The sequence below is a fragment of the Rhea americana genome, unplaced genomic scaffold (genome assembly GCF_003343005.1).
Source record: "Rhea americana isolate MKP2758 unplaced genomic scaffold, rheAme1 scaffold_79, whole genome shotgun sequence".
Lineage (NCBI taxonomy): Eukaryota > Metazoa > Chordata > Aves > Rheiformes > Rheidae > Rhea > Rhea americana.
In genome coordinates, this window is record NW_028186967.1 from 513,672 (window position 1) to 539,705 (window position 26,034).

Genomic DNA, 26,034 nt, shown 5'->3' on the forward strand with positions numbered 1-26,034 from the left:
ACAGCTTGCTTTTAAGAAATTCTTTTTTCAGTAAAATGTGCTGGCTCTGTATTCAGTGTTCTTTCACTGTATAGTCTTTTATGCTTTATTTTTAACTGTTTGCATTTTTTTAACATCTTTATGTTTAACCTAATGTTCAACTAGTTTTGAGAGAATCTCTGATCACCTAATAATTGAAATCACCTTTTTAAACCAAGCTCTTGTCCTCCCTCTACAGGAGAATTTGCAGCGTTCAAGTAGCCACAGCACCATGGCAGCATCCACTCTGTTATTTAAGTCTTGTGTTCCTACAGTTTCTTAACATCAAAACTCTATTCTGCTCCTCAACACCTAAAGTAATTTAGAAAAGATATCCATAAGCTTAAAAATGGAGCAGAATGGAACTGCCAGTCCAACACAATGGGGAAAAAAAAGTACCTTTTTAGGAACCAGAATACTCTGCTGCCAGTGTTTCTCCTTCAACACAAAACACCACGTGCATTCGGAGACCCACAGTGGCTGCCTGTGCCCTTGGCATCATTCCCAGGAGAGAGGAGAGGGCGCGCATGGTTTGACTTTGGTGCTCAGGCATGAGGGGATGGAACTGCTGCTGCAACTTAGGAGACTTGCTTTGGATGGTCTGCCGGTCGGCTTTCTCCCTCTAACAACGTATCATCAGAGGCTGAATATCTGATGAGTGCTAATTAAAAGAATCATCCTCCGTTCTGCTCTTTTTTTCCTAGTGTGCTCACTGATTTACAGACAATGCAGTATCCCCTTTTCATTGTATTGCAATGTCAAACACCAAAATCTGCCTCTATTACTGGTTGTTAATTAAGTAAAATTAAAATTATGGGGTGGTGGAGCTGGAGATGTTATTCTAAAGTCAAAGAGCTTAATCTAAAGGAAAAGGGGATGCTGCTGCACCTTTTTTCAGATCTATTGTATCACTTTTTCGGGAAAAAAAAACAAACAACCACCAACCTTAATCTTTTTCCCTTTCCAGTATTTTCTTGGTGTGTGCATATATGGCATCTTTTAGAAGGATTAGGTAAATCCTTCTTTTGTTGGTCCAGCAACAAACTGAAGTTAACAAAAAATATGTGGTGAGATTGTCCTTTTTTTTTTTCTTTTGTATCATCCGATACAATGTATTTATCAGAGATGCTACTGTGGCATCTGAAGTCTGTAGAATTCCTGATGCAGACTGTGAATGGTGTATGTACCTACTTTAAAAGTTTTATTTTAAAAGAGGGTGCAGGTTAATGCCAGGTACCTTACCAATATGTAATGTTTTCATAAATGGGGAAAAAAGTTCTCAGGTTGAATTGAATACATATACAAAACCCCCTAGAATTAGACATTCCAAAAGTTATGTTTTGGTACTTTTGAGAGCTTTTTTTAAAGGATTTTTATCCTGTTAACTAAACGTCCTCTGATAAGTGTGTGTATAAATGTGGAGCATCTTGTCCTAATGGCAAGTTGTTGGATTAAAACAAAACTAAGCGGTACTTGCTGGATCCACGCTGACTACTACTCCTCTCATTGCTTTCTTCCCTTTGATCTCTTCCTCCCTTATGTTTGTCTTTCCCTTTTGTACACTTTGCAAACTAGGATGAAGGTGGCGGTGTCTGCATTCAAGTGCTTTGTATTCCTGTCCTCCAGTCCTGGTTTCCAAATGGTTGGTAGCTTTCTGACAAGTTACCCAGTCAGGGAAAAAGGAAAAAAATGAAAGAGAAAGAAAAAAAAAGAAAATCAAAGTTCTGCACATTGTTTACCTCTTGTAGAATATCTTGTGATGTTTGCAGAGTTCTCTGGTATGTGATATTAAATGTAAATCATTTGTACAGAGGCAAGTCAGACCGCATTAGAAAGAAATTCAAGCTCAGACAGAAGTTTTCAGAATTGAATTCATATCTGCCCTATACCATGCCACATGAGGCAGAAGGACTGACCTGCCCCTAGCTGGGAGGTTTTTGCTTGGGGTTAGGGAGGGAGAGGGGGGATGGAGTGAGAGAGGGGTAAATAAAATCATGACAGATAAATGAAGGATTTAAATGTGCGTAGATGTGGTGTCCCTACTAAGCGTGCGTRTTGGATGAAGACGTGTCTTTCCCTCACTAGGAGAGTTGGACTGTTTCTGTCTGCAGAAGGTTGCTCCCGGGTTGAGGGAGAAATGCACATCAGTAGTGGAACATACTTGTAAAACCCTGGAGTAGTGCAGTGCTGCTGGTAGTCTGATTTGTTTGTCAGTGAATATTTATAGGGACTGGACTAATCTGAAGTGGGAATTATAACTGAAATACTGTGTATTCATATTAATTCCACAAACATTAACAAGACAGCAATAGTGAATGACTTAATAGTCACTATGAGAATGAAGTGATTCATGTTGGTACATGAATAGAATTGATTTTGTGTACAGGATGCATTTTAAAAAAAAAAAAAAGCACAACTTTTTTCTTGTCTGATGTCGGTCTTCAGATGCTGTAAGGTTTTTTTGTTTGTTTGTATGCTTGTTTCTTCTTGAGATTGGCAAGAATTTAAGTAGTAGCAATAGCCACCTTCCAGTGTGGAGAAGCTAATGAAGTGAGCAGTGGTGTGCAGACCAGTGAATTAGCGCTCGCTGCTGACAGAGTGGCAGAACATAATAATAATTTAAGACAGATACTGAACTGAGGTGGAAAGTGTCTAGGGACAATGTGGTTGGCAGGCAGGTGAGAATATTTACAAATATAAGCTCCAAGAGAGTGAAGTCACTATTCATTCCCCTTCCAACCCTCTCGTCGTTAYACCCCATGTATGGGCTTTGGCCTAAATTGTAAATGTAGGGCATACTGGAACTCAGTATTCTTTTGAAGAAGCTGTTGCCAAGGCATGTACATGTGGTTCGAGAGTGATTTGTTTCACAGAGCTTGTTTAAAAACCCTAGTTTTGTTCCACTAGGTCATGCCAGCAGAAARCTGTTCTGCTAAAATATAACTGTTAGGAATTTCATTCTATCTTTACTTAAAACAAACATATTTTTGTGATGATTCAATACCCATTAGTCTACAATATGCTTCTTGAGCCCATAGGAAAAGCACAAGGAAAACTGCTATCCTTGTCCATGCAAAGCACTTTATAAGTAACATGTGATCTTTGGGGTTTTTTACTGAGGTAGGTTTGTTTGGTTATTTTGTTTCTCTGTTTTGTTTTTTGCCCTGAGGAATGTGCAAGTTGTTTGGCTGCTGTTTAGAGAAGTCCTTTCAGGATGCATTTCTACTGGCTTTCACATTTGTTTGTTTCCCTCCAGCTAGCTCTAGTAATGTGTGTTCATCTTTTAAAAGTCCCACTTAATTTTCATGCAAAACTTAGGAGTAAATTTGGTTTGTAAATAATTGATTTTTTTTTAATTTTTTTCCTTCAGGAATTACTCTGGATGTCTTGCATGCCTTCAGAATCGGTCTTAACAGTGCCCTATAGGTGTTTAGTGAATGAGGAGACAAGTAGACAAGCATTGAATGCCCCATTTAGAATGAAGGAAGTAAATTGAAATGAACAACAGCCACATTCATGTTGATCACATCAAATCTCTTAAGCTTCTCTATGATGTCCCAACCATATGTCCATGCCATAGTATGGAACTGTTGGTACATATTTGGTTGTGTGTATGTGTTGGGACATACTTCTAGATAGTCATGGGCTTTTTAGCTCTGTAGTATCTAATATCTAATAAAATATTTTCAAAACTGCCACAAAATAATCCCACCTCTTTTTAAGATCTTTATTAACTACACATACTCACACATACCTCTTCTATCTTGTTCACCCTCCCTTTCCTTTCCCATACAGTTAGAAGAGGCCTGCAGAGTTATCTGTTGCCGCTTTCCCATCAGTACGTGGTTATTTCCTACGGTGCATTTGCTGGAACGGGAACATCATAGTGGAGCTTAAACCAAATAGTAGGAACATAGAGGTCTGATTATTTTCAAAGTAATTTCCACTTGAATTAAGTGCTAAATGGCTTCAGATACAATTAGCTTATTAGTCATTTATTTTTCACTGAACTCATTTGGTCATTAGATGAATCTGCTTTTTATGCATACCTAAAGCATCTCTTCTTRTACTTGAATGCTTTAGGAGCTGATGATGATGCAAACTGTTTGAGGGCAAATACTGCCATCTTATCATGGCCCCTCAACATCRCTTAAAGTAATCTGTGCTCAAGAGAGGCAGAACTTGGCCTTTATGACTCAAAATGAATGAAATGCTAACTGTTGATAAAAATATCATGTCTTCCACAAATGTCCCAATAGGGGAAAAAAAAAAACACTGAAGATCATACGTAAATAGGTTTCCTTCTGTGTTTTTATGGTGTTCTAAATGCATTTTACAGAACATTTGGGAAGCCAGATCCCCAAAGACCTTACAATCCAGTCTAAGTTGAAGTTTTGATAACTGGAGGGGCTAAATTTAGGGAAGAAGCATGCAGACATTTCACATCCTTGCAGCCTATAGATTTCATTCCCTTCTTGACTGTGAGTGTAGCATGTGTAGCACAAACTATTCATAGTACTGTAGACAACGTGTCTTCTATTTGTCGAAAAAAAAATCACCAGTAGCATAATATGACAGGCAAAGTTTCTAGGTACAGTCAAGTGCAGTTAAAAATCTGTCAYGTAAATGGACTATTGAGGCATCACTTTGAAGGTGTTGGGTGTTCTGTAGTTTTGTTACTCATTTACATAGAAGTTTAGCAAACTTTCCATTTACTGCTGCCTTGTTAATATGCGTTTGCACTTCATATTTGTTTTGGCGCACATTGTATCTTTTAGTAAGCAAGCTCATCAAAAGAACAGAGTAAAGCTGAATTGTTAAAACTTTTTGTTTGCCTTTAAGTTTCAAGGATGCTAACACAAACTAGTGAAGTCAGCACTATGACAGCAGTAAATAATTATAAAATTGTGGATGAGAAAACTGTTTAAAAACTGCAGAAGATGGAGGATACCAAGAGTAAGCTGRAGTGAAAACTGGCACATACATTTTATTTAGAAAAGAAAGATACCAAGACCCTCTATTAAATGGTTTACATAGGGATCCCCAAAAACAGTCTTTGTAGTTTGCCAAATGATCATGTGCCTTCGCAACTTAAAAGTACAACAGAATGTAAGCCAGGTGCTTTATAACTARAGCAGTGGCTTTGGTTTACTTCTGGTGCAGTAGTTTTGTATATAGCTATTATTTTAGATTGGCAGTTTTGGAGAGGGTAAACAAATAAATGTAAAGGATCAAGGAGGACAAAGAGTATTCCCCAAATACCTGTGATCATTTCAAAACCAGGAATTGAAGGATACCTAATTCAGTTRCAGTAAACCTGCTATGGGAAGTCTGCTCTATTGAAAGTAAAATGACGTTCATTTAACGTAAAAGTAAGCAAGCTTTCTGCTCTCCACAGACACAAAGATCTTGTTAAAGAAATGCGAGGTAAAGCTTTGAAGAGGCCTGAAGTTGTACTATTAGGGAATGAGACAACAGATGAAAAATGAGAGCTAGTTTAGGAAAAATTGATAATATGTAGTCAAAATCCACACCATTCAGAGCATAGAACTATTTATCCAGAAGGTGCAATTAGTTTTGTTTTATGGAATATCAGCAGGTTTCCTTAGTTCTTTTTCAGGCCTCTTGCAATTTCTCAACAATGCAGGCTCCGGTTTAGTGATCACATATTCTGTTATTGCACATTAACCTTGGGAAATAATAGTTATCTTGTCAGGTGAGGGACAACCAGTATGTTTGCATTTGATTTGTTCAAATTTCAAGCTGTTACATAGGCTTCTGGCAGTACCTAAATACTAGTGTCATATTTAACCTATTTGTCCACGAGGACAAAAGAATGGTTTTTGATGTTAGTGCTTTGTCAGATCTTTTCTTTTTCTTCTTTGGGACAAGACTTTGGACATAAATTTTATAATTCAGAATTATGTCTAAATGCACAGTTCATACAAAGTATCAGATTGATTTTAATTTGTCTTTGTTCCTTTTATAAATCATAGTGTAATTTTTAAGTGTTTTACTAACATTCCAGGAACTCTCTGGAATCCATTTACCTACCCCAAATTCTGCACTAAAAGCTCACCTAAGATGATGGTTGTGTTTTTTGATTAAGCTCATAAAGAAACTATTTCCCTATCTTGCCAAGAGAAAGGGGGCTGATGTAAACTGCCTGGGCGTTTTAGCATCACAGCAGCAGTGTGTTCAACTCATCCAGCCTCCTTAAGAGCCGACAGTGGCCTGTCCAGTCATTTTGTCTAGTTTGTTATCACATCCGCAGCAGCTGTACTCTAAGAATAAGCCTTGTGTGACATTTACTTTTGAGCGAGTAAAACACAAAAGCAAAAGATTATGTATTCTTTTTGTTTGGGCTTGAAAAATGGTTGATTTTTGTTTTGATGAATGTCATTGTGTTGCATTTGTGTGTTCACCCTTGTTGAAAAGAAAATCCGTTTGTGTGTTTGGGAGTTTAATGGAACATTAGGAGAAGCAATGAAGCCCACCATCTGGGCACAGATATTGGGTCTAGGGGCAAAATGGACCAAACATAGGTGTTGGGTTATTTTGGGATGGTGGGGGGTTTTGAGGGCATAATTTAAATTAACTCTGTTTAAAATAAATGTAAGTAAGTGCAATAAATGTGCTTTTTTATTCAAAGCTGTGAACCTTTAGAGAAAAAAAAACATAAAAAACATGCACATCATTCCTTCATGAGCCTTGTGTCCTTCCTGCTTTCCCTTCCTCCCCCCTCTCCGCACAACTTGTCCTCAACTGACAAACTTGACAGTGGTCAGCTTGCATGTTTTGGCCGTCTAAATTAYGCCATTGGGGAAAAAAAAATCTCAACTGACTGAGGAAAGTCCTGCTGCTCCTTGCAGSCCCTGAAATTCCTTGGGAGCAAGTGCTGGGGCATGCTCTAGTTGGAGCAAGGTCTACCGATCTTCTAGTTAAAAGAGCTAGAGCGTTGCGCTGTCGATTGTCCTGAGCGCAAGGACAGCATTCCCTCGAGCCCCCTGCCTGCACCAGCGTCGTGCTCGGGTAGCAACTTCCCTCCCCACCTCCCTGTTCCAGTTCTAGCGATGGCCTCCCAGGGCTGGGCAGACGACCTTTTCCTTTAGCAGTTGCAAAGCTCATTAATGGTCAGCACCCTAATTTGATCCCTTTTTTTCTATGTCAAATCATACATGCAGCCTGGCCACTGTTGCCTTCTGTGACTCTGCCTTGTTTTGAAGGAATAGGCATACGTGTTTGGAATCCGTTGTGCAGTCTCTCTTTCTCACTTGAGAGCGTGCTACTTTTCCTAGATTAGGAAAGGTGCACTAGTCTCTCGGGGGGGCTTTCCACAAAAGACACAGTGCATACGTTTCATTAAAAACTGATGGAAGGTATCGCAGGTGGTAGTTGGACCCTGTGGGGAATAARAGAGGACTGGCTTGTTTAAAGTTTATAGATAGTATATAAATCTATATCCTTTAAACTTTTTTATATATAGTCAAGGCGATGGCATTACCTCATAATACAGAGGCTTGTTTATGAAAGGCAAAGTATCTAGTAAGGAGAGGAAAGGGAAATTTCTATACAGTTTTTTGTTTGTTTTTTAGTGCAATGAAATGTATGTCCCACCAATTTAAACTCTGTACTAACACAACATTCCTTTCAGCTGTATTACTATATTTTTTAACCACCAGAGGTTTGCAAGGGGCTTACGACTGCAAAGTAGAAGGTCTGGTCCAATTACTTAAAACAATTGTGTTAGTAGATTTCCATAGCTGCTTTTTAAAATCTACAATGGAGTAATTGTTTTGAAAGTTGTATTTATTTTTTAATTCATAACGGTGTTTATTTTCAGTTTTCTGTTACATAGGTCATGGCAACTCCCCTTCTTTCCTTCTGAAGTTTCCCCTTTGATTGCCAATACAACTTGTATTTCTTGTTTGTTTCCCCCCTCTTTACTTTTGTTGTCCCTTCATTTGTACTTTGGAGTTTTTCTCATGTAAATTTGTACAATGGGAAATATTGTCCAGTTTGGTTAGAGAGCATGGAGACTTAAAACATATTAAAATTTGATAGCTGAATTCAGATTGAAGAAAACTATTTCTGTGTAAAGTTATTTAAAGAACTCTGTATTATATAAAAGGCAAAAAGTTCTATGTACTTGATGTGAATATGAGAATACTGCTATAATAAAGATTGACTGCATGGATAAGTCTGAAGCAGGAGATTGATTACCACATAATTCACAAGTCATCCTTTCCCTGATGTTTCAGGGGGGCAACCGTGGTCATTTTACTGGGAGTGAAAATGAATTTATTTTGACCTTGTTGATTTAGAACTAGTTCTGGCAAAAAAGAAACAGGGAGCTGTTTGAAGAATAACCCAACCAATTTCAACTCATCTTTATCTGGTTCCTCCCTGAACAGTGTGCTTAGCATGAAGCCACTTTTCCCTTTGCAGAAGACTTTTTCACAAAATTCAACGTGAAATTTCACATCACCAAGGAAAAATTCCCCTTCACCCTAGCAAAAGCTTGGTGCAAGTTAGTCTGAGTTCTGTTCATGACYGTTATGCCTGCTCCTACACAAGCTGTATTCCAAGATACTTAAAAGACTTCAGTGAAAATTCCTTTGAGGTTGGTTTCATCATACTTCTAWCATCAACAAGTTGTTGAATTTCCCCACTTTGTCTACCACCTAGTCAATAAGACAATAGCATTCCTACCGTGTTCTTACCTACTCCGATCAGTTTTTAAAACTTTCATCTGAATGTCGATGCAAACCTTCTTGAGAGAAGCCGTTACATTATCAACGGAAAAAACAAAGGCTAATTCAGATTCAAATACCTCACCTCTAAAGCTGTAACTGTTCATTCCCTAGGAGTCACATAGCATTCAAAAAACAAAGCACATCTTAGATTAGAGTTTGTTTACAGTTAGTATTTATTGAATCAAGGACAGAAGAGCCAAAGCTGTAGTTCCAGGGATCTYGCCACAACCTGCAAGTAACACAAGAGAACACTCAATCTTTTGCCAGKCACTTTCCACAGCTAAGGGCTGGAGAAGACCTCTTCAATAGTGGCTCCTCCTGCCTTCAGCARTGTTTGAAGCTCTTAAAATTTTACAGTCATATTATGAAACAGTGGCTTAAGTGATGGAGCAATTAAAGAATAAAAAGCCCAACACTTAATAAAGGAAGAATTTTAAGGGTCTCTGCCCAGTAATAGAGCATGTTTCAAAGTTGGAGAACATTGTCTATAGCATAGCATAGACTCAATAATTCTGAAGTGGCAGTCCAAAAATTGCACAGAGTTGTGTATTGCCAAATACAGGACTCAAGCTTTCAGGTACGCRCCCAGGAAAACAGCATGTGCAGACAGCAGAAGTACAAAAGCTATCTGCATTCAGCAGAACGCAGCTTTGGCACATCTGCCTTAGAAATTGTGGAAGTAGCTGCAGAAAGTAGAGGCACTTTTAGCAGTAGCAACAGAAAAGAAGCGTTGTGGAGCACCGTGCTCTGTGCCACGCACTCCCTGACCCTGTTGCAATCAGGAGCTTTAAAGAAATACAGCCCAGCAGCTGCACAACCTGGACTRCGCCTGCAGTGGCAGCTAGGCTTATCGCTGCTTAAAGCCAACCGCGACCCRGCGGCAAGGCAGGAACCGCCGTGTAGCTGCGCTTTGAAGCGCCAGGCGTTTGAAGTGCGCTCCCGTTCATAAGGCACGGTGGGGGTAAAAAAATAAAAAGAAAAGCGTTCACAAGCGTCTCCTCCGAGCCCAGCGAGGGAGCGGGGCGAAGGCAGCGCGTACCGGGGGCTGCGGGGGCGCCTACTCGGCGTCGTCGGGGGGGATGCCCAGCTCCTCGTCCGTCCACGCCGCGGGGTCGGGGTAGGGRAAGTGACCCTGCGGCGAGAGGCTCGGTCACAGCGGGGCCGGGGCCAGGGCCGGGCCGGACCGGGCCAGGCCAGGCCAGGCCCGGGCCCCCTCACCCCCCGCCGCCACGCCGGCCTCACCAGCACCAGGTCCGAGTTGTGCCAGAAGTGCCAGAGGATCCAGAACCACATGAAACCGGACAGGGCCTCGCCTCGGATTATCTGCGCCCGCGTCAGCTGCGGGAACTGCCGGTACCGCGGCTCGATGTGCACCCCGCCGCCCGCGCTGCAACACACCGCACCGCGTCACCCCCGCTCCCGGCCCCGCTCCCGGCCCCGGCCCCGGCCCCGCCGCCTCCGCACTCACTGCCGCAGCCCGGTCGCGCCGCCGCCAGCCCGCAGGAGCCGCGCCGCCGCCGAGCGCCCCAGCGCCGCCAGCATGATGGCGGCCGCGCCGGTGCCGGTACCGGCCGCCCTACCTGCCCCCCTCCCAATGTCACCCGGCCRCCTCCCAACAACAGCCGCTGCGATTGGCCCGCCGCGCCACGCTGGCGCCTACCACCTGCGGGCGCGGAGGGGGAAGGGGCTGAGGGGGGAAGGGGAGCCGGGCAAGCGCTCCGCCCCACGGCGGCGGCCGTGACGCGGGGTCCTCCTCGCCGCATCCGCCGCCCGCGCCTTGGGGCTCCGCGGGGCTCCCCGCTGTTAGCGCAAGTGTATCCGTTATCCGTGCGCCCCCCACCGCTCCCAGCCCTTGGGAGCGGCGAAGGCGGAACCAAGTCCTCGGCGGGGGTTGCTGTTCAGTCCGAAAACATGACGCTGCTCACAGAGCGCGCTCGGAAGGGAGTGCAGTTACCCTCTGAGGCAAACCGCTCCACTTTCGGGCGGGAGGGAGCAGCCGTCGCGAGCACTATCCCTCCGTAAGAAAGGTGCTTAAAAAAATACTTTTATCCCCCCCCGCAAGGCGGACCAGTTGGTTCATCCCACGGCGTCTGGTCGCGGAGCAACGGGGAACAGCGGGCGCTCTGGGGTCGCGCACTAGGGCGGTGCCGCCGGCGCGCGGGGTAACGGCCGGCCGCGCGCCGGGTAACGGCCGGCCGCGCGCGGGGGTAACGGCCGGCGCCGCCTGGGCTCAGCGCGGCGCTGTCCGCGGGCAGCCTGGGCTCGGGGCACTTGGGAAGCCCCTAGGGAAGCAGGGGAAAGACCGTGCCACGGCCTCTGCCGCCCCCCACCACCACCAGCGGCTGCCGGGGTCGTCGCCTCTCTCGGCTATGGCGGGGCTCGCTGGCGCCGGCCGCGGCGCCTGGGCGGTGGGGGGCGGGCCCCGAAGCCAGAGCCTCACCTTTGTGGTCGGCGTGCGGGGAGCCGCGGCCCCCGCGGCCCCGTACCTGAAGGAGCACCTCATACGGGCTCTCTTCCAGCTGGCAGCCGGGTTCACCGAGGCCGTGTTCAATGTCATAGCGTTCTCCAGCAAGGTAACGCCGCCAGGGAGTGGGAGCTTTAAAGGGGTCGCAGTGGAAAGGCATTAGCAACTATAGCCAGAGCAAAGTTTGCAAATGGTGCCATTGTTTTTCTTTAGACAAGCTGCTATAGTTGGAACAAATAGATAAGCTTTAGGACACTCAAGTCCTCCTTTAGGTGTGCAGTAAAAGTAGCAATTTTCAAAGCTTATTCACAGCTGAGAACAGCTGCTCTGATTGTGATTCAGGTGAGAATGAGAAAAGCCTGTAAAGGATAAGGAATGTCAGCAGTGGGGGAAGTGATAAGACATCTGTCTTTAGGAGGGAAAAGAGGTACAGTTTGCAGTGCATATGTAGGCTGTGGAGAGGTTGTGTGAGCTTCTCCAGCCCTACCTGACCACAGAGATTTTTGTCATAGGATGTGGGGAATTCCTTCCTTACTGTAGAGGATGACCTTGGGAAGCAGAGAAATAGTAAATACAGAACCTCACATCTGTYCTGTGTTAGGAAAGAGCTGCATGTTTGAATGGGGGTTTTGTTTCTTGTCTTTCTTCCCCCCCCCCCCCAGGTGTTAAAATGGTGCAACTGCTTGGTCAGATGTTCACTCTGTAGTGTCACCGAAGCAGCAGCCTGGATTAGATCCCTGCACTTTGAGAGTGGCACGAACGCTGCAAATGGTTTGGCTGTGGCATTTGAAGACCCAGCCTGCGAGGAAGTGTATCTGTTCACCAACATGCTTCCGGAACAAGAGTCAGAGGAAATCTGTGAACTTCTTTYGGAGAACAAGTTGCATCCTGTACATGTTGCATGTCTTTTGGGGGATTCAGATGATTATGAAAGAAGCAAGCATAAAACAATGGAAAAAGTAGCCAGACAGTCTGGAGGATCCTTTCAAATGATCAGACTCTCTCATGCTGCTTCTGAAAAGGTATGTCACTAATGGAAGATTGCCCCAAAACTAGTTCTTCCTGAATCTTTATTGGATGGCATTTCATCAAGTAGAACAGGTAAAGAGGAAAATTTCTATGACTCTCTAGAAAGATAACCTTATTTTGCCTGGCTGCTTATGAGCAAAGTTGTCTGTGAACGAAGTTTTAAAATGGATTYGGCATCTCTGTGACAGGCTATACCTGAAGTCCCTAGCTGGTATATCCACCCTTCTAAATGTGTACTGCTCATTCCTTAGATCCTGCTTGGGGAGGAAATGAGCAGTTAATGTAGCTCCTGTACAACAGGCATTGAGACCAACATTTGGTGTCAAATTCAGTTTTATCTTGGTTTAGCTCCATTTACTTCTGCAGAGGTGAATTTGGCTTGTAAAGTGATTTCATTGAGCTTTACAGACCAACACTTGCAAAGAGATGACATTGACAGGTGGAGGTGAAGATCCTGAAGGAAAGAAAGAACAAATACCTTGTACAGTTTCACATTTTCTTTGCTAGTTGACTGCACAGCTTTGCTTACATCCAGTTTACCCTAATTCATGAATTTTATTGTTGTTTTACCCATTGGCAGGGGTGGCTAAATACTGCCTTTTAAATAAATAAATAAGTAACAATATCATGTAAATCAGTTAACACCTGAACTCCTACATCTCACAATCATCAGTGCTGATACAGCATAGGTTTTGCATGTCCAGCCCGTGGGCCTTCTTATAGTTAAGGTATTTTAAGTTCCCTGTTCTTCACAGTCTGGTAACAGCCCTAAGGCAGTTTCAGCAACATTTTACAGGAAATAATGGGAAGCTATTTAAGCTTTTCTTTTTTTTTTCTTAACACCCTATTAATGCAATATAAGTTTATCTTTTTTTCCATAAAGTTGAATGTTTTATAATAAAGTTCATTGTTTTATTGTTAACTCAGTCTCCCCAGTCCCATGCATTTCATTTTGCTCTCATAGTGCCTGGCACATTCTTCCCCAAGTCATTCTTCTCAAAAGTTTCACATGCTGCTGAGCCATCAGGTCCTTTCTCCATCCTCCTGCCCAGGCCACTGGCTCCACTGGTGACTTTGACTTCTAAAGGCAACTTTATTGTCTTAGACTGAATCCTTGCCTTGACCTCACAGCTCTCGCTYGCTTGGAGAGCTTGGATACCTGCATGAGAAGCTGATTGCAGGAAGAGCTAATGTGCATATTAGCTGTCCATAAACTACCATTTGAGAGCCAGGGATAGATTGACTGGGAGGAAACCAAGGGCATTGATACTGCTATGTTAGTGCTGAGCATGTGCTGCTGGTGCTGTGAGGGGCAGYCTCAGGACTCCCCACCTTGCCTCCRTTCTATTGCAGCTGTGCCTTGTCCTGAGAAATTGGTGTATTTTTCCATATATATATGGAAAGCTCTATAATATAGAGCGTCAAAGCTCTACTAAAATCAATTAACTGAGTGCTATAATAATCAGTAAGAAAGTAAACTATCCTGATTTAAAAATCACATGCTTAGTACCTCCTTCAAAATTGAACAAAATAATGATAGGATTTGAGATGGGCCAAAAATGTTTGAACATGCCTGATCATAGAATKGRTAAGGTTGGAAGGGACCTCTGGAGATCATCTAGTCCAACCTCCCTGCTCAAGCAGGGTCACCTAGAGCATGTTAGACAGGGTTGCMTCCAGRYGGGCCTTGAAGATCTSCAGAGAAGGAGACTCCACAACCTCTCTGGGCAACCTGKKCCAGTGCTCCGTCGCTCTCACAGTGAAGAAATCCCCCCTCACRGTCAGGCAGAACTTCCTGTGRTTCAGTTTCTGCCCATTACCTCTTGTCCTGTCACACGGGACAACTGAAAAGAGTTTGTCCCCGTCCCCTTGACACCCTCCCTGCAGGTACTTGTACACATTGATAAGATCCCCCCTCAGTCTCCTCTTCCCCAGGCTGAAGAGGCCCAGCTCTCGCAGCCGTTCCTCATAGGGCAGATGATCCCTCTGATCATCGCTATGCTGGACTCTCTCCAGTAGCTCCATGTCTCTCTTGTCCTGGGGAGCCCAGAACTGGACGCAGTACTCGAGATGAGGCCTCCCCAGGGCTGAGTAGAGGGGCAGGATCACCCCCCTCGACCTGCTGGCAACACTGTTCCTAATGCAGTCCTCATGACTGAAGAAACAGTGGTTCACCTGCTACCTATCTGGCACCTGAATAGAAAGAAAGTGAAACACAAGGGTTTTTACCATATAGTTCTTATATTTTATTTTCTGAACATTCCTTCTTTTAAATCTTGATGCCTTAAAATAGGAGARAATACTTGTGAAATAAATTGCATAGAAAACAAAAGAATTAAAGTAAGAATTAAAACACAAAGAGAAGTAACATACTGGAATGTAATTTTCATTTCTGTAAAAAATAGTCCTKCTTAAGCATTTAGGAACAGAAATCATGTTCATCTTCTGCTTCTCTCTCCTCCTTCCCCCTTCCAGATAAGTTCCATGTCCTTCTCACATGTCCAATGTTGTCACACTACTAATAAAGATGCCTCTGGCTCTTTGCTGTCAGGATGTCCAGCAACAGAGTAAGTTCAAAACCTGTAGATGGATCAYTTTGGTAATGTGGAGAAGAAAAAAAGCCAGGAAATTAAGACAGTTATTGGGGGAGTGCATTTAGTTTGGGTTCATTGCAGAAATCCTGTTGCCAGGAYCCTCATTACTACTTGTATTTCTGTTTTCTACAGCTTTCCTGTTTGCATGTGGAGCCCTGGAATGCCTTTGATAGCCTCAGCAGAAGGAAATTTAATCCCTTCATCCCAAAAGGCTTCTGATTTTATGAGGGGAGCCCATGTGCTGGCCAGGGGAGAAACTGATGGCTATTACTACTCAGGCCACATTGTAAAAGAGGTGAAGGTAGGTGTTTACCAGGAACTAAGCTTGTAAAAGGCGCTCTCTCTAGGTTCTATGTGTCTTTTTTTCCTGTTCTTTTCCAACACTCCCCAGCTCCGTGGCCCTGCTGTAGGCTGWACAACATATTTCATAACTGCATTTTTCTCCCCACATCCTATTTAATCTATTTTTTGATGATGATGATGAGGAGGAGTGCTGCAGGCAGAAGCAGCTTGGAAATCAATCTACTTAAGTGGTTATAATGAATTGTTGTTCAGAAGCAGTCAAACAAAATAGGCCCCTTATATCCCTGTTGTCTGTTTTCACCTAGTGTAGCAGTAAAATTAAATAGCATTAATAGTAATCCAAAATGTCTGCCGCCAGGGACTACTTCCTCCTTGCTGGACTGAGAGTTTTCCTTATTTTCTTCCTTCTGTGTTCCTTGGATTTGTAAGACAGTCTAGGATGCTAGACAGAAAATGGCCCCTGCAGCTCTCTCTAAAAATCCAGTTAATTTCCYAGTTCACAGGTTAGTTAAACAAATAGAGATGCTAGTATAGCTAAGGGTGACTGTAAACTCCAGTGGAGGGTGGAATAGATATAGACAACTGAAGACATGAGTGACTTTAGCTGGAGCAGGGGCCAACAGCATTATTTGTGTAAGTTTATAGATATGCCGAGAGGGTGAGATTTTGGTCATGGAATCTCTGCCCTACASCCAGTGCTGGAGGCTTAAATTAAAGCAGTCAAATTCATGGCATTTGGGATATTTTACTGGTTTGTAATCCTTTTGATCACCATGTAGCTAACTGCATCATACACAGCAGTTTATTTTGGTTACTCTTTTCCTGATAGATTCATAGGGATCTTCCTCAGCATACCAGTTGTGTTCCTCTGAGTCAGATAAGCCTACTAAAGTCTTAAGTCTGAAAAGAGARGAAGGCTTCAGCCCCTTAAGCCCCAGCTTTTTAATTACTTTTTAAGTTCAATATGGACACAGTACAATGAACATGCTGGTGGAGGAGGAACACTACATTCACAGATCACGTTCTGCTTCCTGGGATTTCTGCCACTTCCCTCTTAGCACTTATGTTTGGCCRTTAATTGGGCCCAGATGTCTTGCAAACTGCATGTTTTACTCTTGTAGGGCTCCAGGGAATGCTTTCTAATTGAGTTTGACAAAAGTCACACGCTGAAAGGCAAGGTACAGCTTCGCCTGCAGAAAACGCCTCTGTACGACATTGTTCACTATGAAGATGCCAGGCAACAGCCACTTGCTCCAGGAGACAGGGTCTTGGCACCATGGGAGGCTAAAGCTGAACGCTTTGGCCCAGGCACTGTGTTAATGGTTACAGAGGACAAGGAGGCACATTTAGGTATGAGGTATTGGCTTTCCTGTTAGTGCTAGACTCACCACAGTTGCTAGCCATTGTACAGAAAAGAGAACAGACTCAGCTGTGGAGAATTTACCAAATACTGCTTGATTTTAGTTCCTCTTCTCTTTTTTGTTGGCACTAAGCAGCCTGTTCTTTCTCAGTTTCAGAATTAATACTGCTCGTAAAGTTAGCCCTTGCTTTGTTCTGTGAATGGAGACTTTTTTAAAAGTATGGGGTGGGGTGGGGGTTCTCCTGACACAAAGAGAAATATGTTCCTGGCCCTCAGTAGTGATCTGATTATCTGTCAGTCTCGTTTCCAGCTTCATGCAGGATATAATCCTGGCTCAATGTGACTAGTGAGAGTTTTGCTACTGCTGTCCACTTATTGTCTTTTAGTAGAAAGTTCAAGAGAAAGTCAAATCTTAAATCTGTAAATCAAAAACTCATTCACGTTTTTACAAAATTGTCTGTAGCACAAGCTATTGTTTTATCATCTGGCTTCTAAGAGATAAAACACATAGGTTATCATGTTTCTTATGCATTCTTTGCCATTCTGTTTCATTTTAATACACACAGCACACAAGAGAAGAGGAGTGCTTGTGAATTTCTGGAATGGGCAGACTAAGGAGGTAACTTCTGACCAAGCTCTGCGAATCCCTCTGCCCTTAAGTGAACGCATCATCCTAGAACTGCAGATGCCTTTAGCAGCCAGGCAGATGGTGATAGCTTCAAGCTCAGATTATCCACACATTGTGGCACCAGGTTATAGAGCTTCAGGCCATTGTGGACAGGATCACTCATACCTGGACTACGGGTCAAGGGGTCCGTATTTGATTCAGCCATGTGCTAAGTGCAGCTATAGGTATATCTCACTTCCCCATTGCTGCCTGACAGCCTGGGTACCCACACAGCTTACAAGGAGCAAAGTACAACACGAAGATGCCCTCATACCAGGAACAAACTTGACTAAAGAAGAGCTGAACAGGAAAATAGAAAAGCAGTTGTCTGAAGAAAAGATCTCCATTTCAGAAAGTGCTACCAGAGAAGAAGAGAAAAAGGAAGAAAAGAGATTGAAGACTGAAAATATTCCAAAAAATGTTCAGTCTTGTATGGAAGAAGACAATGAGGTTATAGAATCTAAGAAGGTAACAAGTGCCTTACACCAGCTCTTGCACTAATATGTAGTCTTTTACTTGTATAGTTTCTGCATTATTACCTTATGTTTACTGCTTTTGGTACTGAAAAATTACTAGAAGTTTTGGGCTTGACCGTTATCCATGCCCACTAGAGAATGGAGAGACTTGTCTCTCCACTGTCTTCCTGGTCCTTTGATCTGAAAAAGTTTTAGAAGCTGCTATTCTTTGTCACTGGCTGGAGTAGACTCCTAGAAGCTCTTAGACAGATGCAGAATATCAAAGGTAGCATAGACCAGTCCCTTTACATCCTGCCTCTGCATAAAGGAGGAAAAGTCAGGAAAAAATGTCAGAGAAGAACACTTTACATTAGATAAGCATCACAGTAAGGCTCCCTCCATAGCAAAGCAGTCCCTGACATAATACTATTAAGATATTTGTCCACCCAAACAGAGGTGCCATCTCACCAAATCAAAGACCAAGAGATACTTCTGTGAGCCTCAGTAGCTGATTTGGTGTTTGTGAATGGGCAGTGGATGAGGATCAGTTAGGAGAAGGTTAGTGCAGTGGATGAGGATCAGTTAGGAGAAGGTTAGTGTGCACCAGCTACTGCCAAACTTTTCTCTATTGCCCTGCAAAGGTTGGAATCTCCAACCCTGGCACATGCTGGGAATGTGACTGTCTTTCAGCCACAGCACCTCTGGCTTGGTCTCTTCTGTGCCAATTTGGACCCGCCCAGGCAGTAAGACTGCCAGTTGTTAGATCATCTAAAGATATGGACAAACCTAAGAAGTGATCAGAAATTACTATATCTTAGTTCTTTGCTCCTTTAATAAAGATCTTTCCCCTCCACRTTTTTTTATTCTTTCTCAAGCTTCAGTTGCAACATAACAGCTTATGCTGTAAGTTCATGCTCTTTTTCTTATCAGATTTGGATTTTGATAGCATTTCTTATTGTTTCTAGCATCCTCAGAGGGAGATGGCTCATGCTGTGGTCGATACCGCTGTCAACACAGACAGCTGGTTAATGGAGTCAGCACACAAGGAAGAAGCAGACAGCAGACAGCTGGAAGACAATACCAAGGCTCATCTTAAACATGAACATGGTGCTGAAATTGTAGCTGTTTTATATAGCTATAAGTTTTGCCACACAAAACCAGTGCTGTGGGCCATCATATCTAAGGTCTTTTCTGTTGCTATAGTTCTTGATGCTTCAAAAGAAAATGTTGTAATGTCATGCCAAATATTGCCAGCACAATATAGCAATATTTATTTTTAGGTATTAATAGTAATATGGTTTGAGGAGTTCACCTTTTTCTCAATATAGAAGTATTCTCAGATGGGAGTTGAGGTTTTTTGGCCCTTACAGCTACTACAGTAGCAGCATTTGGGTTTTATCTTAATGCTCACTATAAATATTGCTAATCCTAAAATTTCCTTGCCTTTAAAAATCCATTTAAAAAGCCTTTTAATAAGGATTCTAAGAGCCTAAATCTTTATCCAGATGTTACTGTTTTTGTACTGCTCTGTGTAGCTGGTATTATATAGAGAATGGGAAGTGGGACAGAAGTGTGCACATTTTCTCAGCTGGCATTCCAGTGTCATTACATGCAATGACTGCTGCTCAGGTCTGCACTATCTTTAGCAGAAAGGGACAAGCAAGCTCTGCCTGTATTCCAAGTTACCCAAAAGCTATGTAGCTGTGTTAGCACAGTGTTGCACTTGAGCTTATTTATCCTGTCTCTCAGCAGGATTTAAAACCTAGGCTTTGCATTGTCAAGAAATTCATGACTTTTGTCTCAGAGCATTGGCAGAAGCTCATGTTTGTCTGCAAAATACCATGTAAATAACCTCTTAGAATTAGTAGCTGTAAGTGCAGTCAGTGATCTGTGTTATTAGGTAAAACTCTTGCTTATTTGTAATGGTAAGCTTATTTTTTGAAAGCTGGGACCTGTTCTGTGGTGATAAAAAAAAATCTCACTTCCTCAGAGAAAATTGTTGGTACTCAGTTATAAAAGTCTTACTTGAATATATTTTATGCAGTCTTTCCTTCTATTTGCTTTCTCTTTATAAACTGTCTATAACCTAGTATGTCCTCAATTTGTCTGAAAGGTCTGTTTGAGTCCAAACTGGCAGAAACTGCAATCCAGCGTTCCCAGAGGAGCCCTTCTGTGAGAACTAGCACTTTGAGTCCTTTCAGACAACAAAATTTCTTCGACCAAGTAGATCAATCACTAAAGACAGACAGCCTGACCATCAAATCAGCTCTACATATGCAGAGACCACATAGTACCTCCAATATGCAGGTTAAGAGATCTACAAATCTTCTAAATCTTGTAAAAGAAAAGAGCATTACAGTAAGTATTGGGTCCCAGCTAGTTTTTAGCTGTTAGGATTTATGTCATGTGTTATTAGAATACAGTGAGAATATACTCTCAGTTCGTTTCTTTCTAAAAGGTATTTTTAAAATAATGCATACATAGCATAATGGATATGCAAAAATGGAAACATAAGGTTTCCACTTATTAATCAGTGTTGTACAGGAACAAGGCACTTCTAATATTATTACTTAGCACTTTGATAGAGTTTTTCATTTTAGATTCTTTCTAACTAATTGTTTCAGACAACTCTTCAAGATAGGAAAGAATTATGGCTTCTTTGCAGATACTGAAAACCAGAAAGAGAAAGGCTAGCTGGCCAGCCAAATCCCGTAGGGAGAGTGCATGTCCCGGCTGGGCTGGGACCTCAGGCCAGTCCTCTATCTACTAGATAACACCATTCATACATCTCCCAGCTACTTCGTTCTTCAGTGCATTGGTATTTCTTTGCAAAAACTGCACCTCATGGGTAGTTTGTTGTGTTTAAGAACTCAGAGATGGGAAGGTCAAAGACAGAATCAAAGATACTTACCAGCTCTACAAAGCCATACAGATCAGCTTGTTAAGCAAAATCAGTCTAAATGCTATATGAGACTGACAGGGACAGTCAGAACAAGAGGAAAGACAGTGGCATTATTTGAAAGTCCAGAGGTGTTTCCCAGCTTGTGACACTAGAGATATCCTGGGGAAAGAACTGGAAGGAGCTGTTCGTTTTGCAAAACAACGGCTAACAGTAAAGACATGCTAATTGTGGCTGGGAGAAGGGAGAATTCACTCTTCAGAGCAAAATAATTTGGGAGAGCTTTTTTTAGCCCCAAACAGCTCTAGCAATGTAAACTGAAATGCATGTCAAAGTTTTGGTGATCAAGTATAGGAAGTTTCCTTGCCACTTTCCTCACAGAGGACCTTGTGAGGAGTACAGAAGAAATAAAATATTGTGCTATGATTGAAAAGAAGCCTTGTGAATGCTCCTTCATCTCTTTACACAGCAGAGTGCATATACAAGTGCAAATTAGAAACACTGCCCAGCACTAAAATGCAGCTATTTCTGAAGAAAACACAAGCACTGCTTAACTGAGTGGAGATCTCAGGCAACAGGAAGTAGAGTTAGTACACCTGCACAGAACTTCAGGATGATTTTGCATTTGGCCAATGACATCTGATAAGGAATCTTTAATACAAATCTCTATTTTCCATCTAATCCAGAAACTGACAAAAAGAATAGACAGTTTTAAGCACTGTCTTAGCATTGGACCCAGCCTTTTCATGAATGGCAAGTGACACTACAGTATTCTTGTTGCAGTATGGCTTCCAGAGCTCAGGAATTACGTCATAAGACTTAAGCTATCCTGATTTTGTAGGTTTACAATTTGCATTAGAAAATATATTAATGAGATTCAGGGTATAGTAGTTGGTTGTTTTTCCTTCTCTATTTTTTTTTAATCTTAGAAATCAATCCTTAACAGTGCATCTGAACAAAAATGGAAAGAGGTGGACTTTAATGAAGTCAAGATTGAGCACAAAAGGTGGCAGGAGGAACAGAGGCAGCTGAAGAGGGAGCAGCAGCAAAAGGCAGATGGAGTCCGACGCCAGCTGCTCAGGGACAGCCAGAGGTAATGATGTGGGAGGGAGGGCAAAGAAGAATCAGAGAAACAGATGGAAGATTTTAGCAAAATCTAGGAGCTAACTGGTTCCTTGTAGCAAATATCAGATGGTTGATAATGTCTGCTCCCTAGTGCTCTTAGTCTCTGAATGTCACACATCATTGTGCTTATGCTAGTCTCTGCATGGTGATCTTGGTGACTAAGGGAAAAAAAAATAGGTGAAATAAAATATCAGCCTGAAGTATGGATGAGAGGGTGTGTGTGGTCCCATAGCCTTTTGCATTAGCTCCAAGGGCAAACTCTCTTCAGTCTCAGTCTCAGAGTCCTTTTGCACCCCAAACCCTGTTCCCTGACTACAGCCCCACAGTTCTTTTACGCCTGACCCACCCTTGCCCCCATGATCCACCTCCTTCCATCTTTTCCATGGCCTCCATGGCTGCACTGTCAAGACAGTCATGCCACCACAATCCATTCCCCTCATTCCTTCGGTGCCAAGAACACATGGCCACTTCAGGCTTTGTAATCATGTGAACAGATGACTGCAGAGACCTGGCAACATCAGGCACCCACTTATTTGTGCTTATTTGTGTTTTTTTTTTTTTTTTTTTTTTTTTTTATGCAGATCACGACATACGATAAACTTTTGTAACTTGAGAAAGCACGTGTGAAATTCAGCTGACCACAGATTGCTAGAATGTCTGATTTGCATCTTATGCACTCTCCCCTCTCWCATTTCTTCCTGAGAAATTTGAGTAATTTTATTTTGGAAACAGGCAGCGATTGCTTCAGAGAACATTGCCAAGGGCTGGAGAAACAGCAAGAGCACAAAAAGAGAGAGCTTTCCAACACATAGCACTGCTCCAAGCTGCCATGGCAGAGAGGAGCAGGAAGGAATCCTCCTTGCTAGAGGAAGAGAGGAGAAAGGCAAGTCAGAGGCTGCAGTTCTTAAAGACTCAGCATTTGGAGAAAGAGGTGGTTTTGGCAGAATGTAATGAAAAGAGCTTTGAACAAGAGGAAGATAGGCTGGTAAGGGCTCTTTCACAAATGCTTTTCCTGAACAACKGTTTCCAGCAATGGTACCATCTAGAATACTTATTTTTCACCTGTTTTCTATCCAATATAATTATCATTTGGAGATGCAAAAAAAACCAGGGTGATGTTTTTTAAACACATGTATAAAGTTGAGAAGGAAAATTCCCCATCTCTGTGGTAAAGTTGTCTTTCTGTATGCACGGCGTGAATTTCCACAGATGAAGCCCTTGTGGGGAACTACATATCAACTCTATACAACAAGCTGGTTATGGCAAATTTACTATTACACCTATTTCTAAGTTCTGCCAGTAATATTTGTAGATTAAATTAAGCACAGCAGCTGATTGTCATAATAGTAAATGTCTCTAATTATTTTTATGATGTAGGATTTGCTTAGGAGCAGAATACAGTCACGGCAGGAAATGTGGAAGCAAGAATCACAGGAGCAGGACAGGCAGCAAAAGCAGCACCAGGCTGTCAAAAGGAGAATGTTCYAGAACAGAAGCCGTTCCCACCAGAAGATGGAAGATAAAGGCCAAAAACACTGTGACCTCCAGCAATACCTCAAGGACCAAAATCTTTTGATGCTCTGGACTTCGCTATTAGYGTGAAGAAGCTACAGTGTGGGTAAGCAGGTCCTTGAGCATTTCACAAACCTGCTCTGCATCTTATAGGYGTGAATCTGAACACTGGAGCTCAGGAAACATCACAGTTGTGACAAGCAAAACTACAGTTCCTGGAGAGATTTACAGCTTCCTTTTCTTGCAGCCAGAGTACATTTTCACTGCTCTGTCCCTTACAAGCCTTCCTCTCTGGAGCTACTAGTCTAACCCACCTGTATAGACCATCCCAACTTTGTCAAACTATTACAGAAACACAGAATGGGTAAGGTTGGAGGGGACATCTGGAGATCATCTAGTCCAACCTCCCTGTTCAAGCACAGTCACCTAGAGCATGTTAGACAGGGTTGCCTCCAGGTGGGCCTTGAATATCTCCAGAGAAGGAGACTCCACAACCTCTCTGGGCAACCTGGTCCAGTGCTAKTCTCCTTGTCTTATATGCAYTGACCAAACTGACAGACCCTGGCAGTTTGTCTGGCAAACAGACAGAACTGGCAGATGGACATCAGACTATAACTGATTTCAAACTACAAATGACAGAGATGAATTAGTTAAGTGAAGGCCTCCCACTGTCAGGGCCCACTCCTTGAAGTGTGCAGGCCACTTCCCTAGAGGAAGAATGACTTATGTAACTCCAAAATGAAAAAATACATTCTATTGGTGAAAAGCTACTGGTTCTAGGCATTGTGAGGAAGAAAATAYCTGTATTTCTCTGAACTGTGTCTGGAGAATCACTGAATCCAAGGGTAGGCTTTGAGGTCTGATATGTTTTACCTATTGCCCCACTTTCAGGCTTATTGTCCACAAAAGCAGGAAGTTTTAAGCTGGGGAAAGTGTCARGAAGGTATTGAGATAGCTTTGCAAGTAGAGTGCCTGTTCAGMGTAAATAAACTTGACATGTTCCATGAATAAGTGAGGACAATGCTAAGACAAATAGTTAGATAAATTGAAAGTTAAGTAAATGACCAAATTGTACCACAAACTGTGGTAGCCAGTAGCAGCAGCCAAGATGGGAAGAGGACGATTCCCCATTCAGGCTACAGTTACCAGCTGGCATCCAGGACGCAACTAACTCTCCAGTTGTGTAGGAGCATCATTCATTTTCCTTAGTGAATCACAGAATGGGTAAGGTTGGAAGGGACCTCTGGAGATCATCTAGTCCAACCTCCCTGCTCAAGCAGGRTCACCTAGAGCATGTTAGACAGGGTTGCATCCAGACGGGCCTTGAAGATCTCCAGAGAAGGAGACTCCACWACCTCTCTGGGCAACCTGGTCCAGTGCTCCGTCGCTCTCACAGGGAAGAAATYCCCCCTCACRTTCAGGCAGAACTTCCTGTGATTCAGTTTCTGCCCATTGCCKCTTGTCCTGTCACAYGGGACAACTGAAAAGAGTTTGTCCCCGTCCCCTTGAYGAGGGTGTCAAGGGAGGGTCCTTCAGGTACTTGTACACATTGATAAGATCCCCCCTCAGTCTTCTCTTCCCCAGGCTGAAGAGGCCCAGCTCTCACAGCTGTTCCTCATCAGGCAGATGCTCCAGCCCTCTGATCATCCTCATAGCCCTCCGCTGGACTCTCTCCAGCAGCTCCATGTCTCTCTTGTCCTGGGGAGMCCAGAACTGGAYGCAGTGCTCGAGATGAGGCCTCCCCMGGGCTGAGTAGAGGGGCAGGATCACCCCCCTYGACCTGCTGGCAACACTCTTCCTAATGCACCGCAGGAAACCATTGGCCTTCTTGGCCACAAGGGCTCACGGTCAACTTGTCATCCRCCAGSACTCCYAGGYCCTTCTCTGCAGAGCYGTTCTCCAGCAGGTCAGCCCCCAGCTTGTACTGGTGCSTRGGGTTATTTTTCCCTAGGTGCAGGACTCCRCACTTGCCCTTGTTGAACCTCATGAGGTTCTTCTCCGCCAGCTCTCCAGCCTGTCCAGSTCTCTCTGAATGGCAGAATAGTGAAGCATGCAGTTATCATCAGCCGCTTCCATGGACAAGCTATCACCTTCTCTCCCATAGAAGGGAAACATTAAGACAGACAGAGTCAGCTTTATAAAAGAAGAATGGAGAGAAGAGCTTTTGAATGCATTGTACTCTGATTAACATAGGCAAATACATTCACAGAGGAAGTTATGGATGTCACATCTGCAAGTGCTATCCTTCTTCCTCATATCATCAGCAGTATAAAGTATAGCAGCTGTGTCCTAGAGAATACTATCAGCAGCTTCGGGTAGCCAAAATTTAACTGCTTCATTTTCATGGTATTTTCATGAGTAGTTAGGAAATGACAAYGGGCATGGCACAATGTATTTGGTGGACCACTTGGAGCCATATCAAAGGGCATTCTTAGTTCCTAAAGAAGTATGCTAAATACAAAATTTATATAATGCTTATTTGAGAGGTTTGATTTTTAAGTAATTCACAGAACCAAGCAATACAGAAACTAAAATGCTGTTGCCTGAAGTTTTGTGAACACTTAGAAACATATAACACTATATCCACCTAAGTAGTTTCTCTTCGCTTAACCATCTGAAAAAAAAATACTACTAGAGCCCTCATGCCACTGCAATTTCATGAAAAATATATCTGGGAATATATTTAGTATTAAAATATTTCCTATCATTCACAGACTTTCTTACTATTAATGTAAGGTCAWAAAATCATTTTAATACCACCATTAAAATAACTGTAAGAGACAAATGTAGCAAGTCATTTTTTTGGCTATTTCATTTTTATAACATTTGTAAGTTTTCCATCCATTAGTGAA

General features: G+C 42.9%; 3 protein-coding genes across 4 annotated transcripts in view; 2 read left to right on the top strand and 1 right to left on the bottom strand.

Moving 5' to 3' along the window:
• BRAF (B-Raf proto-oncogene, serine/threonine kinase) overlaps window positions 1-8,218 on the top strand; it is an 87,289-nt gene extending 79,071 nt beyond the window's left edge. For both annotated transcript variants that reach the window (XM_085322577.1, XM_085322576.1), the window contains one exon: window positions 218-8,218. In XM_085322577.1, the coding sequence (XP_085178703.1) occupies window positions 218-240 (23 nt within the window). In that variant the 3' untranslated portion in view covers window positions 241-8,218. The remainder of the gene's footprint in view (window positions 1-217) is intronic.
• Window positions 8,219-8,923: 705 nt separating this feature from the next.
• Window positions 8,924-10,388, bottom strand: NDUFB2 (NADH:ubiquinone oxidoreductase subunit B2). Its single transcript, XM_085322578.1, has 4 exons — window positions 10,243-10,388; window positions 10,017-10,161; window positions 9,814-9,906; window positions 8,924-9,003 (listed from the first exon to the last, which is right to left on the bottom strand). Exons 1-3 carry the CDS (start codon window positions 10,314-10,316, stop codon window positions 9,832-9,834), a joined length of 294 nt encoding a protein of 97 aa, XP_085178704.1. The 5' UTR covers window positions 10,317-10,388; the 3' UTR covers window positions 8,924-9,003; window positions 9,814-9,831.
• Window positions 10,389-11,053: 665 nt separating this feature from the next.
• On the top strand, window positions 11,054-24,652 carry LOC146585597 (uncharacterized). The gene is made up of 11 exons (XM_085322580.1): window positions 11,054-11,347; window positions 11,901-12,260; window positions 14,743-14,834; window positions 14,994-15,162; window positions 16,286-16,514; window positions 17,091-17,659; window positions 18,612-18,753; window positions 19,760-20,004; window positions 21,475-21,638; window positions 22,403-22,655; window positions 23,048-24,652. The coding sequence occupies exons 1-11, from the start codon at window positions 11,144-11,146 to the stop codon at window positions 23,270-23,272; spliced, it is 2,652 nt and encodes an 883-aa protein (XP_085178706.1). The 5' UTR covers window positions 11,054-11,143; the 3' UTR covers window positions 23,273-24,652.
• The last annotated feature ends 1,382 nt before the right edge of the window (window positions 24,653-26,034 follow it).